Raw genomic sequence first — 18,175 nt, forward strand, 5'->3', positions numbered from 1 at the left:
CTGAAGTTTAGGCAGCAAACACTGTCTGGGGCGACACGGGAGACTGAAAGTGTGCACAGCGCAGGGGAGAGGACTGCACTGAAGGTCCAGAGAGCGAGTGGCCATCCAGGCTTGACCCTAGTGGGCAAGAGGAGCCCACCAGGGCCTCCAGAGACAGGAAGGGCCTACAAGACCCTTGGAGCCTGCCTGGCCAGGACCATTTCTCAGGGACACAGCCCCCAGGGCCCAAGCCACACCCCCACCACAGGAAGGCCCAGTGGTCATCCTGCTGTCACCAAGTAATGCCACCCAGCTGTGCCCCAGCTGAGCTCTCGGTGCCTGCTGCTGCCCCCTCCTCCCGAGTGTCCCCCTCCTGCCTCTCCAAGGCCTGAGCCTAATTACCTGCACCTGGGAAGCAGGCGCACTCTCTGCCCCGCTCTCCAGAGAGGGGCTCTCCCGCATGAAAGGGTGCAGAGGCGCTTGGGGGTGTACATTGACTCTTTGATTTAGGGGTGGGAGGCAGGATTTCCCTCTCTGACTGTAACCTCAGAAGAGGAAACGAACATTGGCTGAGCAACTACGTATGCCAGGCCCCGGGCCAGGCGCTATTGAATGGGGCATGCGCTTGATCCTCCCCTGCACCCCGGGAGGGAGGGCTTGTCATCCTCATCCACCAGGTGCAGGTGCTGAGGTCAAGCCCCAAGGGGTGGCCTGCCTGGGTCACTCGTGGGTGACAGAGCCAGCATTCACACGCTGGCCAGCCCACTTCCACTGCCCCAGTAGACGGTCCTGTGGGGAGACAAGCAAGCATGAGCAGGCCATGTGCCAGTCAGAGTGTGGCCCGTGCTAACAGAGAGGCCACCTGCGTGAGTACAGGGCAGGGCAGGGGCCTTCTTTCCCATCTGGGGCTGGGGAGGCTCCTTGTGGAGGTGGTCTTTGAGCTGGGCCTTGAACCATGAGCAGGCAGGAGACCTCAAAGCCACTGGACCAGCACACAGAAAGTCAGGGGCCTCCCAGAAGTTGCCCACACCCAGCTGGGGGCTAACATTCATGGAGACACACTGAAAGGCAGGCGGGAAGAGTAGGGGGCCAGGAGACTCGTCTAGCAGCAGTAGTTACGGCTCCGCCCGTCATGGTGCAGACATCAGCCTTGAGGAGAAGGGCCGGTGGCCCTCTGTGCAGGCAGCCCCGCTGTCAGGACACCCACCACGGCTGCCCCACAGAATCGCAGATGCGCACTCACACACACCCCTATAAGTTGAAGTTCAAAGGAAAGGCATCGTGACTTTGGTCTAATTAGCAGCAGGGACTCCTGGCAACTGGGGGTATGTGTTCATTTAGTCATCACTCCTACATCATCCCCACGCTCTTCCCAGAGAGAACCAAAGACAGCTTGCAGGAAAGCAGACACCACAGAGGACAGAGTGAATAAACCTGTTAGAGAGAACCTTCACAGGAAAGGCCCACCAGGGCCAGGCACCAGGGGAAGCCAGGCAGGCAGGCAGGGGTTTCAGGTTATAAAATATGGGGCCCTTGGCTCTTGGCTTCCTAGCAGCAAAGACAAGAGGGAATTCCACTCAGGCACTGTTCCCACAAGATCAAAGCACACCAGATGCTCAGGAAGAAAGCGGGGGTGAAAGGCTCAGGGCCCGAGAACTGGCTCCTCCGTGTGCGGGCCACCTGCGCCCTGGTGACCCGGCTCTGCCATCCCCTTCTCCAGGCCTGGGAAGGCTCACTCTCACCACACGACGGGGTCGGCGACCTCGGTTAGGCCCAGCCACTCCAGCCCCTTTGAATTTGCAAAAGCAAAAAAAAGCAGCAGACAAGCTTCAAGTGGACAAAAGCCAGCCGCCTTTGGCTTTTCGTTCGATGAGAACAGATGTCAGGCTAAGAGCCTCATCAAGGTGATGGATGGTGTGCGGGCTTGGGAGCCTCTCCCGCCACTCCACGGCCAGGGCCAGCAGCCAGTCCATGCTGAGATGAGTTTGCAAGTCCCAGTAACCACAAGTCTGGGTTTGGAGTCTGAGTCCAGGCAGGACATGGGTTTAGGAATCTCCCTGGGCAGTTAAATACCAGCCAGGCCGATCTCAGCCCTGGCCCCAAATAGTGGTGTTGACCCTGTTGCTGGTAACTGTCACGCAAGAACAGCCCTTGTAGTTTGCAAACAGTTTTCCCATCCATCATCATCACAGTGGATCCTCAACAGCCACCCCACAGGAATGGTGTCCACCCATTGTAGAGATGGGGAGCCTGAGGCTCAGAGAAGCCCCCCAGCTAGAGGGTATCAGATCCAGAACTCAAACTCAGGTCTCCTGTCTCAGGAGATCCCCCCATGGATGGGGAAAGGTGGTGGCTTCTGTCCAAGGACACTGAGCATCTTTATCTCTTTCCCTCCTCAGAGACGTGTGCGGTAAATAACGGAGGCTGCGACCGGACATGCAAGGACACAGCCACGGGCGTGCGATGCAGCTGCCCGGTTGGATTCACGCTGCAGCCTGATGGGAAGACATGCAAAGGTCAGCACAAAGCCTTGTGGGCTCGTGCCCACCTCCACTGGCTTGGCCCAAGGCGGGGCGGGCAGGAGCAGAGACTGCGTGATTGGGCCAAGTGAGACCACAGGGGTCCAGGATGGTTGGCAGTCACCAGCATTTCTCTTGGGAGGCCAAGAAGAGGGAGAGTCAGCACCAGTGCCTCCGAGCCAGGTTCAAGAGACCACGGGCTCCACCATATATGGATAGGTTCCTGGGCGAAAAATGGGGTTCGAGTAGCAAAGGATTTGGTTGCACGCTGGGTTAAACAACTGGGGGACTCACCATGGGACTGTCTAGGCCTCCGTGAGCCACCACGGCTCCCCAAGGGGGGCGGCCCGTCTCCTCACCGTCACCCTGGTTGTCACGTCAGGCCAGCTGGGGCCACAGCATGGCACAGGGCAGCTTGGGAATGCAGGTCTGCTGGTACCAGGATACGACTGTCTTCTGGTCACTGTTAGAAAAATAAGGACCCTATGTGTCTTTGTCACTTGTCACTGGAGGAGTGAAGTTAGGGGGATCTAAGGAGGCATAAGAACCTCTGTTTGCAACTAGAAAATGAGGAACTGGGGGGACCTGAGGGTCCTTGCACTTGAGGGAGATGCAGGAACAGCCAGTCTGCCGGCTGCCGGAAGTGACAGAAGGTGGAGCGTTCTCCTCCTGCTTGCTCCCTGACTCTCCCACAGAGCCTCCCAGTGCCTCTAGGGGTGCTCGGCAGCGTTGGGGATCCCTCAGGAAAGAAGCAGCAAGGGGGGCTAGAGTTGAGAGCTGGCAGAGCTCTGGAGTCTGGAGAGGCCTGTGGTGTTCCGGAACCCTCAGCAGCCGTGGCCCTTGGGCAGAGAGTCAGGCCCAAACCCCAAAGATCCCCTGCGAAGGAGTGAGGGGCAGCCTCCAGACCGGCCCTCCATAGCCTTGCTGCCATGGCCGGCCTCCTTCCACGCCCATCCCGTGCTGGGCAGCGGGGCGGGGCTGGAAGGCGACATGGGAGGGGGAGGAGCCGGAACCTCCCAAGTCCAGGGAGTATTGACGGTAGAGGCTTAGGGTGATTTTAAATAGTCCGCGGTGGGCTTTTTTTCAGCCTGTAAAAATAGATAGCATGTGACTTCTCCTCCCTGGCCGCTTTGCTGGGAAGAGCCCAGGGATTCTTGACAGAAATAACAGTTCTTCCGCTTGTTTATTTGAAAATAAGGCCCTTCTGTAGCCCCCGCTCAGCCCGCTCAGAGCCAAGGTGCATTCTAGGCAGGCGGGTGGTATCTGAGCCCTCGCCACGTGGACCCCATGCCAGGAGGAGCAGCCAAGGGTCCACCGCAGTCCCGGCTGTCCTCAGCCCAGCAGTGTCACAGCAGGCCTGGCCACTTGCCCTTGGATGCAGGACAGAAGAGGGTAGAATCAGGCCACTCTCCTCCCCTCCGAGGCACATCACTGACCCAGGACCAAGGGCAGGGCATGTTCTAAATCCTGAGGTGAGGCCAGGAGCTTGCCACTGGGAGCTGACCTGTCTGGGTCAGAAAGGGGCCTTGGCAGTCACATGACCCAAGAGGAGCACCTTAGAGGTCTCTGACTGCCGTCCCCCTGCCCATCCCTTGGTGGCGTGGGCCAGGGGGTTGCAGTGGAGGTGGAGAAAAGCAGTCTGGATGTTGCCATAGATGTTAGAATGTAAGGATCATAGGACTAGTCTAGAACTGCATAATATGAACGTCATAATGTCGTTTCTGGGGGAGGGGGAAGTGTTAGGGGCGCTGTCCACATGGCCCCGAGCCCATGGGTCAGAGCCCTCGCACCGTGTTTCTCTTGAATCAGTCAGGCCCTTGACCAGGCCTGCCCCTTGCCTTTGGCCAGACCTCCTCACCCTACTGCCCAGCAGTCACGACGGCGTCGTGTTCACTCAGGGACCAGCTGGGTTTTCTGGGCTTCTCCTCTGCGCAGGTGCTGGGGAGACGGAATGAGACAGACACTCCCTGTCCCTGGGGATCTTCCATCGAGTGCAGAAGACAGATTTTCATGTTTTAAAATCACTGAGATAAATGTACCACAAGCTCCTTGGTGCTGGATAGCAGTACAGGTGACAGGAGCGTGAGGACCAGGGCCTGGCTGGGCTGGGTTGGGGGGTCAGGCAGGGCAGAGGGAGAGGGCGTAATCAGGGCAGCATGGTCAGCAGCACATGGCTGCTGTGCAGAGGCCTGGGCTTCAAGGACCCACAGGCAGCCAGTGTGCCCAGGTCTAGGGAGACACAGGGGAGGCCAGACCAGAATGTACAGGGCCTGCGGGCCTGGGGAGGAGTAGGCCCTTCATCTTTCAAGCCTTGGTGAGACCCCAAATGCTATTGGGCCGGGGCAGCACAGGCCCAGCTTTTCATTTTGAGAAGATCCCTGGCTGTTGCTTGGACAGGGTTCTCTGGGAAGGGTCTGGAAGAGCAATGAGGTGGCTGCTGCCATCACCCTGGCTCCAGATGACAGTGGTGTGGGCCAGGGGCTTGCAGTGGAGGTGGAGAAAAGCAGTCTGGATGTTGCCATAGATGTTAGAATGTAAGGATCATAGGGCTAGTCTAGAACTGCATAATATGAACATCATAACGTCGTCAAATCAGGAAACCCTGCAGGCCAGTGACCTCTAGACCCCAGTTTGGTGTCTTAGAGCCTTGGACTCACAGCCGGAGTTCCCTGGGGCCTGGCTGGAGAGACGCAGGTCAGGGCAAGCCCCACTGGGGATTCCCAGTGAACTTGAGGCCCTGGCCCTGGCATTTCAGCTTCTCAGTCGTTGTGCATGCCCTGGTCTTGGCAAGGGCCCAGAAGAGGATATCAAAGGAGTGATTTCAAAGGTTTAGTGTTTTCTAGAAGCCAAAATGTCTATGTCAAGCAAGACCAATGTCTGGAGGGTAGAGGTAACAGAGGTCTCAAAAAATCCAGAGCCGAAAACCCTGGGCAGACACGGATAGCGTGGGCAGGTGGAGGCAGGCATGGGAAAGTGGGGATGTTTTACCTAAAACACTAAGTCTGGGTGGGGGGGTCCAGAGGATTGTCTGAAGCCCCTACTTTGTTTCAAGTGTGAACGGTGCAGGGGTCCAGTCTCAAGGTCCCCTGTTTGATGCTGCATTGGCTTGATACTGGGAAGTGGGCACCTTGCTAATGGCCCTTCTCAGAGGGGAGGTCTGAGGCCTCAACTCCCTGAGCCGGAGCCTGGATTTCCTCAGAGACACCAGCCCCTCCTCCCAACACCTTCCAGAACAGTCTGGGAGAACCTCCGCCCACCAGCTGTTTGCTCTCCTCCCTCACCTGCCCTCTGCCCAGCCAGCCCAGCCCAGCAGCTTGCCCCCCAACTAGGCTGCTCCAGGATGATGCCAGCCCACTTCCCCATCCCTCCTTCTGCTCCCACCCAAAAGCCCTCACCCACATGGCCCCTGGGCTGCCAGGCTGTGCCCCCTCAGTGGGGTGGGCAGGGTAGCAGAAACAATTGTCCCGCTCTGCGTGCCTGTAGCCCACCCCGCACCCTTTCCCCATACACACACTGGTGCTCGAACACTAGCTGATGCCTCTGAATGTTCCACTCATGGCCCAGGACCCTCCCCTTCTCTCAGCCACACCAACTCATTCATTCACTCATTCATTCATCCATTCAGTGAACACTCCTGGGCAGTCACTCTGTGCAGGCCTCACATTGGGCCCTGGGGCTCCAAGCAGGAGCCAGATTTCTGTCTCTGTCCTGGAGGCCCTCTCATCCGCCGAGGGCAGGTTCTGTGACAAGGGAGCAGCTAACTCTGGAGGGACGGCAGCGGCAGTGAAGGCTTCCCAGAGAGGCATTGCTTCCAGGGGCAGGGTAGGGTAGGGGCTGCACCAGGTGGGGCAACCAGAGCCAGGGCTGCAAAGGCAGGAGGCAAACTTGCAGAAAGAGGAGGGCAGGGCAGCCAGGCCAGGCTGTGAAAGAAAGGGCCACCAGCCTCTGCAGAAGGGGCTGGGCCTCTATCCTGGGACCACAGGAGGCTGCAGAAGCCTTATAAACGGTAGGGGGCTGCTGGCTGTCTGTAGTGGGGCGTGCAGTGGGAAAGGAGGAGGGTCTTTGAGGGACAGGAAGTGGGGAGGGGCAGAGGCTGCACACCCGAAGCTCATCAGAATGAAGGTCGAGGGTCTGTGGGAGCCCAGTGCCCCCGCACTAGATCCTGGGCTAGAGCTGGGGAGTGCTTCCACCACTCTGACCCCCAGGGCAGCCCACTGCCCCAGCCGGGTCACCAGCAAACATGCCTCCCACCCTGTCTGGTTGCTATGGCAGCCCCTTAGCTGACAGGCCCCGCTGGGGAGGGGATGGGACCGGGGGCCTCCGGTGTTCCTGAGGAGGCCAGCCTCGTCTGCGCATTCAGTCTTACCAGTGATGCTTGAGAGGTACCCCTCAGCAGCCCTGTCTGCAGATGGGCAACCCGAGGCCCAGAGAGGTGCCTGTCCCTGCCCAGGATCACACAGCTCTCTGGGGCAGAGCTGAGCAGGCCTCCGAGCTCCTGCCAGAGGCTTCTAGCTAGAAAGTGCCCTGTCTTCCTGTAATCCCTGGGGAGGGGACAATGGAGATGCCCGAGCCTCTGCCCTGGACAGGCCCTCACTGGACTTTACGTCTGCTTTCTCTGGAGGCCGTGGGGCCAGCGCAGCACACTAGAGAAGGGCTGTCTTTGGAGACAGCTGGGACTGGAACTCAAACCCAGCTCCTGCACGTGGCTATGACCTCCTCTGTAAAATGGGAGATCTGCTCCCCCCGCCATTTTGCAGATCTCATGAGACCTTGCCGGAAAGTGCTTGGCGTGGTTGCCAACACGAGGTGGTGCCCAGTAGGTACAGTGATCACCGGAGGGTCCTCCTACTCACTCTGGGGCACAGGATCACCCTCAGGCAGCTTTGTTCCTGAAACACGGGCTTCAGAAGGCGTGCAGGGTTCCCAGTGCTGAGAAGCCGTGGTTTTTAGGAATCGTTTCAGTGTGCTTGCAGGGAGCACCTCCTGTGCAGAGAGGCGAAGTCCCCCGGCCACGGAGCAGCAGAGCGAGGGGCCACAGCCAAGGCTGGTGAACTGCATGCACCCCAGCTGCCTCCATTATGGGGACACCTCAGGTTCCCTCCCTTCCCACCTCCCTGGTGCCAGAGTCGCCACAGTATGCAAACAGCATGGGTCTTTGGGGGTGGAGGTGACTGGGGGAGGCTCACCAAGGGCAAAAGACGCAAGGACACACCCAGAGCCCAGCCCCCTGGGGGCCTCCACAGCAGAGTAGCTCGGGCGTCCTCCCCTGCCAGACTCCCCATGTCCCCTTCCCCTCCCAAAGGTTCCGAGAATTGCCTGGGGGGGGGGGGGCGGTCTCAGCCTCTCTCTCCTTGCCTCTTCTCCTAATGTCCTTGACCACAGACCTGGTTTCTGTCTTATTGTCAGAGATTGTTCTGTGGGAACTCCAGTGGAGGGCTTTTCAGCAGCTGTCAAGTCCACCTGGTTTGAAAGAAGCGAGAGCAGGTGGAGAGAGGCTCGGCCCGTGGTTAGAGTGGCCGGGTTAGGGCCACATTGCCCACCCCACCCCTGCACTCAGTACATTGGGGCAGATTGACATTGTTCCCGGGGCAGTGCCAATTACAGGGGCCAGGGCATCCAGGCCCTCACACTCAGGACTGGCTTAGCGGGTGCTGGCATCTGAGTTGGCAGCTTTGCTGAGATGCGGCTGGTGGCCAACAGGGAGAAGTCCTTTCTGTGTTCCCTGTTGGGAGGACCTCTTCCATTGCTTCTTTTTCGCCCCCTCCAAATCAGGGTGAGAACACCATTCTGAAAACCATCTCTTACTTCTGTTACTAGTTGCTGGGTCATCTCCGGAGCGGGGTGACCAGCATGGGGTCCTGGGGGTCAGGGCCTAAGAGGAACTTGGGAGGAAGAGGAGGCACCTCAGGGACAGGGTCTCCAATGACACAGTCTGCCAGGCTGGCCTGGGGCCCAGAGAGCAGAGTCCAGGTGAGCAGGGCAGTGGAGAGGGGACTCACAGGGGTCAGGGAGAAGTTTACGGTGTGTCAGCCAACAGGCCGTGCTGCAAGGGAGAAGGCTGCCATCACTGGAGGTGTGCAAGCAGAGTCCAGCTGGCAGCGATGCTCGGAGGAGGTCATTTATTGCATGGGGTCGGGCCAGGGGACCTTCTGGGTGCACTCATTAAATGCTGAGGGAAGAGGTGGCACAAACCAGCAGGCGGAAACTGGGGGGAGGGCAGACAGCAAGAAGAACCAGACTGGACGCCTGTCAGGCCCAGGTACACCCCAGCTTCCCGCGACCAGCTGTGGCATCTCCAACCTGCTACTTGACCTTCCAAGCCGCAGTCTGCCCATCAGTAAAACAGGGGCAATAAACCTACTTTTTAAAAAGACTTGACTGAGCACCCAGCACCAGCTCCTCTGGAATGTTATCAATCCTCACAGTGTTCTTCCACGTAGGTGCCCTTCTGATCCTGGTCTTCCAGACGGGAGCCAAGGCTCCAGGGGCCAGGAGCCTGTGAGGATGAAAGGACATGGGGGACGTCCTCACCCCTGTTGTCTTGCCCGGCACGCCAGACATCAGTTCCCCTCCCTTCTACACCATGAGTGCCAGGCTTGCCAAGTCTCAGGGGAAAGCCGTGTAACCCACCCTCCTTACCCCCACCGCTGTAAGCCAGGCCCCCCACCCCTGTGCTCAGCTGGGAGACCTGGGGCCAGCCCCGGGCAGTGGGTGGCAGGCAAGTCAGGGCAGGACAGGTGCTGGACCAGCATCCCCACCTTGTGGCCCGAGCCCATTCTCCTTGCCTCGCTCTGCTCACTTGGCTCCCGCAGACATCAACGAGTGCCTGGTCAACAACGGGGGCTGCGACCACTTCTGCCGCAACACCGTGGGCAGCTTCGAGTGCGGCTGCCGGAAGGGCTACAAGCTGCTGACTGATGAGCGGACGTGCCAAGGTGAGCCTGCTGCGTGCCCTGGGCAGCTCTCGGGCTGGGGACATCCCCGTCCTCATCAGGGCCCTTCCCCTCCTTGGCTTGTACAGCTCCTAAGCGAGGAGGCGAGCGTGAGGCTGGGCCTGAGGGAATGGAGGTTGTTTCTCGGTCCTTAGCTCCTGCCCTCCCTGTCTTCCCTGTCCTTTCTGACTCTGGGAGCCCTCAGAAGCCATCCAGTCCAACCTGTCCTTTTTATAGATGGGACACTGAGGCCCAGGGAGGGATGAGCATGGCTCCCAGGCGGCAGAGGTCATCAGTTCCGTCCCACCCTTCCCCTCCCAGTGGTCCCCAGGCCTCCTTCAGTGGCTTCAGAGATGGCGTGCTGCCACCTGGTGGGAGGCATGGCACACTGCAGGCGCCCTCTGACAGTCCTTTCTTAGGGTCCCTGGGCGCTTGCGAGGAGCAGGGCTAATGGGATGAGAGGTCACAGCCCAGGACAAGTCCAGCAGATGGCCAGGATGCAGCGAGAGCCCAAAGGATGGGCAGTGGAGAGAGTGGTCAAGGAAGGCTTCCTGGCGGAGGGGACATTGATGAAATGCTTGAAGGATGAATAGGCGTTTTCCAGGAGGAGCCAGGGAGGCAAACCCACCCAGGAAGTGTTGAGCTGAGGGAGTTTGGGGACCGCAAGTAGCCCCGTGGGGCCAGATGAGGGCATTGAGAAGGAGACAGGGGTGCACTGTGGGGCCAGCTTTGGGAGAGAATGCAGAGGAAGGGCCAGGCATCCTGTGTGGCAGGGAGGGGCTCAGGCTCGTCACTGATGACTCGTGACTGGTGACCCTGGAGGTCTGGTAGCTGCAGGCCCCGCATGGCGGGGTCTGGCTATGGGACTTGCAGCCTCTGCCGGCTGCTGCAGCTCCAAGGCTGGCCCTGGGGCAGCGTGCAGCCCTGAGGGGCAAGGGACACGCTCCCCCAAGGGCCCTGAGAAAGGCCAGGGCAGGAGGCTGATGAAGGACGGGGCCAGTCCATCCTGGGGCTCATTGTGTGACTTGGGCCAGTCACTTCCCTCCTTGGCTCGGCCTCTTCATCCCTGGATGGGTGTCCCTGACTTCCGCTCAGGGCTTGAGGGCCCTTTGGGAGCAGGGCCTCTGTCCAGGCCCCCATCAAGTCTCCTCTGCAGTTGGACTCTGTTTCTCGTCTGCCTTGCCGCGCCCTGTGGAAGGCTGAGAGAGGGCCCTTGACTCTGCCTCCCCAACTGAACTGTGGGAGAGGCAGGCAGCTGCCAAAAAGGAGGAGGTGACCTGTCTGCTTCTGGGCTTATCTCTCTGAGGCCTTCGGGCTCTGGCCATGCCCTGCCCTTGCTCCAGCACCACACTGGGCTCCCCAGCTCTAACAGGGAGGGGTCTAACCTCCTTTGCTGGTGCTTAGGGCCCTTGGAATGGGGACCCAGACACTTCCCCAGCAGCCTGAGCTCCACACAACCCCCTGGGCTCCCTGTGCTGCCACTTCCCAGTTTGCCTGGACTGCGTGTACCCCACTCTCGTTCCTTCATTCCATTCTAGCCGTATCCTGCTAGCTCTAGCCCGGGAGATCTTCCCACATTCCCCCCAGGAGGGATCACATCCTCCTTTGAGCATCCACAGTGCGAGTCCTTCCCTGTGCTCATGTTATTACAAACACACATGTGTTATGAATAGGTGTACAGTCACATGAGCTAACATATTCAAAGAATGAACTCCAACTACAGTGCCCATGGAGAGGCAGGCCAGTGTCTGCTTGCCCTCTGGAGCCCCTATCAACTCTCATGGGAGCCATTTTCCTCAGAATTTATGGCCAGGACAGACTTGTCTCCTGTGAGTATGGGGTCCATCTCCTCCTTTCCAGTGACAAGCACTCTGTGACCTTCCCCCTTTCCCTTTTTACCTTGGCTGCCCAGAAGCTCAGAATCAAATTTCACATGCTATCAAGGCTACTTTCTTATCCCTTATGGGTTGCTTACTCCCTCCTTCCTCCCTTTCTGTTTTTGCTGTTTTCCTTATTTTTTCAAGAGACATCTTGGGGTGATAGGAAAATACGTTTTGGTCAGCATCCAAGCAGCCTGGTTTCATGTCCCAGTTCAGCTGCTTCCTCAGGCAAGCCTGTCAGTTTCCTGCAGGTGTGGATTAGATGCCTCTCCTGATCACAGCTGATTGTGAGATATTCAAATGGCAGAGTCATAGTAATACCTTCTATTCAGAATATTTCTGTCCTGCCCACCTTCAGAAGAGATGTGAGGTGACTTCTAACCCAGAAACGTGAGGTTAATGGAGACCAAATGGAAAATGGGGCAGCGGCCAGAAGTCTGACACGGAATGTGGATCACCCGTGCACTGAGCCTCGGGGACTGGGGGCTGTCCATGCACAGATGTACACTGAGTGACTGAGTGAGTGGCAGGCCCTGCCCAGCTGCCTCACCCTGAAACTCCTCTCCACACTTTGTCTCCCTGTGGCCACACAGACATTGACGAGTGCTCCTTCGAGCGGACCTGCGACCACATCTGTATCAACTCTCCGGGCAGCTTCCAGTGCCTGTGTCACCGCGGCTACATACTCTATGGAACAACCCACTGCGGAGGTCTGCAGCCCGCCCGCCAGGGCCACCTCCCCCCCGAGGCACGCGCCTGGCCGCAAGGCCACCTACACTGCACCCCACACCCCGACCCTGACCTTGACTTGGGTGGGGCTGGGAGGGACCTAAGCAAGGCTGGGGACTGGTGGGCAGAGGGGCTCAGCCAAGAGAAAGGCAAGAGGACAGGGGAGAGGGGCAGCAAGGATCCATTGGGCCCAGGCCTCAGCCAGGTTATGGGCACAGGCCTGGTAACAGCAGTGACAGGGGAACGTGTCCAGAAGAGGGATGGCTACACAGAGAATCCCACAGACTATTAATTCCAGTGGGAGGGTGACAACAGAGAAGGGCAGATTATGGAGACAATGGGGGGAACCTAAAGGGGGAGTGTTTGGGTCAAGATGAGAGGAAATACGCCAGAGGGATCAGCGTGTGCAAAGGCACTGAGGCAGAGGGAGCACAGAGGGACCAAGATGCAGCCATGTGGTGAGAGCCATGAGGGAAGGGGAGCATGGAGGGACATGCCAACAAGGAGGACACAGGGCTTCCTGAGCCCCGGGGGGAGCTTGGGGGTTATTCCGAATGCAGTGAGAAACCACCAGAGGACTTAAGCAAGGGTATGATATGGTCAAGTTCATGTAACGAGATTGCTCTGGCTGCCACCTGTTCAGGAGAGGACTCCTAGGCACCAGTGGGGAGACAGCTCCAGGCATGAGGGTGAGAGCCAGGGGAGCTCAGGCAGGGTCGGGAGGGATGTGGAGAAGGGAGAAGGTTCTAGATGTATTTAGGAGCCACAGACAATAGGACCTGGAGATGTAGGGCATGGCAAGTGAAGGTGGGGGAGCCAAGAATGGCCCCAAGGTCCTGGGTGTCTCTTCCTTTCCTGTGACCTGAGGCCACATTCCCTCTGCTGGGCGTCTGTGAAGGTTGGATGGGCTCAGGCAGTGAAGTGATCAGTCTTGCTGGTGCTGAGGGGTGGCCCCTGGGGTGGGCTGCAGATTCTTCTAGAGGGACTCCCAAAAACCTGGGCACTGGCTCCCATGGGCCTGCTGTTCCCGGCATGCGTGCGGCCCGGACGCTCCCAGACATGTGCCCCAGCATGAATGCCGTCCTGCAGGAGGGGAATCAGACTGAGAAGGGGCTTGTCCAAAGTCCCACAGTGAGATAAGCCTCACAATCCCACCCCACAGGACCTGATTGGAACTTTTATGCCACTTCTCTGCCCTCCCCCCAGTTCGGGTGCAGCTGCTCCAGTGCAGCAAACCACGGGGTTTCCTCGGGGAGGGATGTGTGCAGGTGTCTGTAGGAGCCATGTGTGCGCGCTCACATCTGTGTGCATGTGCTTGTGTGTGTGACTTGTGCGGCACATGTCTGCATCCAGTGACAGTGTCAGGCTGGGATTGGGTCAGGGGTTCTTGGCTCTCTCATCCTGGGTGGGCCCTGCCCTGCCAGCTCCGCAGGTGTGGCCTGGGCTGGCCAGTCCAGCCCCCTCCTGCCCTTACTCCCACCTGTGCTTCCAGATGTGGACGAGTGCAGCATGAACAACGGGAGCTGCGACCAGGGCTGCGTCAACACCAAGGGCAGCTACGAATGTGTCTGCCCCCCAGGGAGGCGGCTCCACTGGAACCAGAAGGATTGTGTGGGTGAGTGCCCTGGGGTGGCCATCGCTGGGACCCCTGGAAGGAGGGCCTGGTCACTGGCTCCGCCCCTTCCACCTGGTGCCTGGATGGCAAGGCACTGACTTCTCTGGGTGGGGTGAGCAAGGTGGGCCTGCCCTCTTCCTGTGGGCCTCAGGGTTACTCCGCAGGTGCTCCGCTGCTGGGATATGGCTAATGGGGACGAGGGCTTACAGCAGAGGGGACACAGGTGGGCGAGTGCACTTGGTGTCAGCCAGAGGCGCAGAAACGGACCTTCAGGAGCAGGAGGGCGCAGAGATGGGTGGAGATGAGGGTCAGTGTGCCGGAGCTGTGGGCTCAGGAAGAGCTGGAGGCTCAGAGGGAGCGGGGTGTGGGGCCTCCGCGTCCCAGCTCCCCCTTGTCCTGCCAAGAAACATGGAGGGAGTGGAGAGGGTGCTTACACAGGGTGCAGCAGCATCCGAGCCTCAGCAGGGAGCACGTGAGTCTTTGCAAACCTACCCTCTGCCCAGGCCACCAGCCCCACAGCGTCCACAGGGGCAGGGCTCTTGGAGAGCGCAAGGTTCACACGCCCTCTGCTGGTGTGCCCTGGGTACCCAGGGCCCCTCTAGGCTGACTTCTGGGCAGTCCCCCAGCTTCACTGGTTCACCAACACATACCGACTACCTGCTAGTCAGCTCTAGGTGCTGGGGCTATCCATGAAATGGCTCAGGGCCTTGCCCTGCATGCTCTCCTGTCCCCAGCGCAGCCAGAGGGAGCCTTTTAAATCTAAGTCAGAACATGTCCCTCTCTGCTCGGAACCCTCCAGTGACCCCTCTTTACGTGGAAGCAAAGCCAGAGCCCTCAGAACCCACAGACTACTACACACTGGCCTGATCGCCCTCACGCTCATTCGCCCGCACCAGCCTCGCTGACCTCACGGGTGCTGCCCCCTCGCCTCAACACAGCCCTGCGTGTGCTCCTCTCGGACTGGAGGGCTCTGCACTCCCTATAGGTCTGCCCCCGAGGCCTCCCTGACCACCAGCCCAGGGCAGCAACGCCCCCCGGCTCTGCGCTCCACCCGCCCCCTCTGCGCTCCCGCTTTCTTTTCCTCCCGTGACACCTTGCACCCCTAGACGTGAGGTATATGTTTACGTACTCCTGTTACTCCTGTTGGGTTTTGTCTGTCTGTCATCGCTAGCATACACGCTCTACACAGCTGAACAGGTGTTTCTTGCCTGTCTTGTTCACTGCTCTATCGCCAGTGTCTAGAACAGAGCCTGGCAATCATAGACACTCAGTAAATATTTGTTGACTAAGTGAATGAAAGTATCGAAGAATGGACACCATCACTTAATATCTGAAGTCAGAGAGCTGAAGTGATTGCTTCCTTAAGTGAGGATTGCTGTGCTGTTCCAGCAAAGTCTCGTTGAGCAGAGCAATCCACTGGTCTTGTCGAGAGTTGCTTGGGGAAGAGCTTGTTTGGGGCTGTGTTGGTTAGAGGGAGGATGAGGTGACGCCAGTCTTAGGAGCATGGCTTTGCTGGGTGCTGAGGAAGAAGGGTTGACACCAGCCTTAGAAGCCTGATCACTGAGTGAATCTGCCACCAGTTGGCTGACTTTCCAAGCCTGGAGCTGTCGTCAGTTGACTGGCCTTGGGAGGCGTGTCCACTGATTCCTTAGGGTCATGCTAGGTCTGGCATTTACTTGTTAACCAGAGCCTGTGGGGCCAGCAGGCTTTCTTCAGGGCTGTGGGGAGGTGTGTTTTCTTATTCTCAGTCCCCCTTTTTGGTCGTCCCTCCCTCAGTCAGAGCTGCAGGAGGGGCCATCAGGGCTTGTCCAGATCTTCTCCGCTGCCACCGACCCTCCAGGAAGAGTCATTGGTGGAGGTCTGAGCGTCAGGTCACTGTCAGTCAGTGTGACTGTATCCCACTTTTGTCTCTAAGTCATCCGCTGGGACCGTGACTACATAAAAGCAATTAATATTCCAGACAACAGACATGGAATGACTGAGACAAACCATTATAACCGAAAATATTATTAGAAGGTGCTGGAAGGCCCTCTTGAACCATGATCTATGCATTCCTAGGGCTGACCAAGAAAACTGGTCCCACCAACTCCCTCAGTCTATCTTCAGTATTCAGGCTGCTTTCCCTCATACCCGCAAGGTAGATAGTTGCACCTTACCCCCACTATGAATCCAGGTTCAAAAGGAAGTGCTGGCAGTGGCACAGACTGCCCCTGGTTGGCCGAAGGAAAATCCAAGGCCACGCTGTCATCCATGACCACTTGCACTAGGAGGTCAGCTGGTTTGTCATGCCGCCCACACCACACTCTAGGCTGCAGTATTTACTATAGCACCCAAGTGAGCGGTGAAGTTTTGATGACCACTTGGAGCCGTCCAGTTCCTGTGGATGGGACCGACGGCCTCCGCTGCCAGCTTCACCAGGCACTAGTTATGTCCCTCAGAAGGGTGTTATCCTTCAGAAGCTTTGCAAGAAGGCATCACTCACCGAGGTTATTGGGGGTCCTTCACTTGAAATAGTCTGTTAGCCCCACAGAACAGTTAGCTGTGGTCCTGGGCTGGCGCTGATGAGCCAAGTTGCCATATCGGAGAAGGGATCAACCTCCGTGGAGCTATAGGGACATTGTCTGAGGGTGTTGCTGTGATAAACAGTCAGATACCATGCAAGACAACTGAAGCCACCTCTCCCAGCACAAGGGTACTGTCCTTCTTCTTTAAGTATTGTCTACAGGACATCCTAATTCATAAGCTTTGTGTAACCTACTTTATATCATTTTTCAATGTTGGCTTCCCTAGCAACAGCGTGGGAGAACCAGTATGAAGAATAGGATGGTGGCTATCCCTAGTAAGGCCTAGATCCAGGTGGGTGTTATTTGTAAGGGAAGCACGGTAGGGTGAATGGGAAGTGTGTAACCTTACAGGAATAAGGTGGGAAAACGTGACCAAAGAACAAAGAACAGAAGTGTGCAAAGGAGCGTGTGGGAGTCGGGTTGCAGACAGCTAGGATTTCTGCCAGTGGTCCGCGGCAAAGCTGTCTGCTTATGTGGTCGTCTGCCTGTTCAGAGAGGCTCGGGTAACAGTCAATTTCTGCACTCTGTCTGCTTCTGGAGGTCTCTCAAGAACCTCGGTTGAAGACCTCTAAATGGTGACTTTACAGTAAGTTCTGAAAAGTTCATTTCTATTTTTCCAAAAGATTAGGGGTATTAAAGAAGTTGAATTCCTGAGTAGCTTATGAATAACTCTCACAGTAAAGTGTTCTACATATTACTAAATAAATCAGTTGGAATATCCCAAATAAGGAATACAAAACTCTAATGATATTTTAGCTCCCATGAGTGCTGTCATTTTTTTCGACAGGAGCCTGCTTCAGTTCATCCAGGAAGTAAGCATACTGTTACTAGTGCATATTTATAACCCATAAAATCCATTTGGAGGTGTGCAAAGCGTCCCATAGGGTCTGGTTCCAGTTCCTGTCCCCTCTGACGCTTTACCCAGGGTTCTCTTGGTTACAGATGAGCCATGAACTGGTTGTTTCCTCGGCTACCCTGGAAAAGTTTCTCACTGACGCCTCATATCACAGCCAGTTTGTCCCTCCCGGATGAGCTGTCTTGGGGAAGATGTTAGCAACGTCCACGTGAGGTGGTCTGGTGGTTCCAGGTGGTCGTCCAGGCTTCACCAGAGATCGTCCTTCTGGATCTTACAACTTGACTGCTCCCCTGACTCCTTTGCAAAATAGGAAGCCAAACATGGCGTGTCTGTGATAGAACCCTTGGGCCTCGCCCTGGATTTGTCCTCCGTGCTAGGGGAAGTCCTTGCCGGAGGGCTTAGTCAGAGCGGCCTGTTCAACGTGGCAATGTGGGAGACGGTTCCCCTGACTTCCAGCTCGTCTACCGTGGGCCTCTGGCTTTCAGTTATGGGCAGGCAACCGCTTTGTTTCCAAAGCATTCCAGGGTCAGATGCTACAGCGCTCCGTGTACATACTGACCCTTTTATCTTCAGCAATTGAACATGCCGTACAGAAGGCCACTAGTTTGGCCACTAGAGCCAATCTGAGTCCCTCGGGGCTTGATTCCAGCCTGGATAATTTTTGCATACCCAGCCTAGTAATGTCTCTCTTCCTTTTGTTTTTTGTTTTTTTTTGCTTTTATTAACAGATTTATATATTTATTGAAATGTAATTCACATGCCATATAATTTACCCATTTAGTGTACAATTCAGTGGCTTTTCATATAATCACAGAGTTGTGCTGCAAAAATCAATTCTAGAGCATTTTCTTTACTCCAAAAAGAAACCCTGTGCCCACAGCAGTCACTCCCCATTTCTGCTCAAGCCCCCAGCCCTTGGCAACCATACTTTGCTTTTGTGTCTATGGATTCGCCTATCCTGGACATTTCATGTAAGTGGAATCATACAATCTGTGGCCTTTTGTGACTGGCTTATTTTATTTAGCGTAAGTTTCAAGGTTCACCCAAGTTGTAGCGTGTGTCAGTGCTTCATTCCTTTTTACTGCCAAATTATATTCCACT

The 18,175-nt window shown here is 57.1% G+C and overlaps 1 protein-coding gene across 2 annotated transcripts in view; it reads left to right on the top strand.

Annotated features, from left to right (window-relative positions):
• Positions 1–18,175, top strand: part of SCUBE1 (signal peptide, CUB domain and EGF like domain containing 1) — a 135,034-nt gene that overhangs the window by 96,068 nt on the left and 20,791 nt on the right. For both annotated transcript variants that reach the window (XM_044778191.2, XM_044778198.2), the window contains 4 exons: positions 2,379–2,495; positions 9,311–9,433; positions 11,904–12,020; positions 13,532–13,654. In XM_044778191.2, the coding sequence (XP_044634126.1) occupies positions 2,379–2,495; positions 9,311–9,433; positions 11,904–12,020; positions 13,532–13,654 (480 nt within the window). The remainder of the gene's footprint in view (positions 1–2,378; positions 2,496–9,310; positions 9,434–11,903; positions 12,021–13,531; positions 13,655–18,175) is intronic.

Source organism: Equus asinus, chromosome 4 (genome assembly GCF_041296235.1).
Source record: "Equus asinus isolate D_3611 breed Donkey chromosome 4, EquAss-T2T_v2, whole genome shotgun sequence".
Classification (NCBI taxonomy): Eukaryota; Metazoa; Chordata; class Mammalia; order Perissodactyla; family Equidae; genus Equus; species Equus asinus.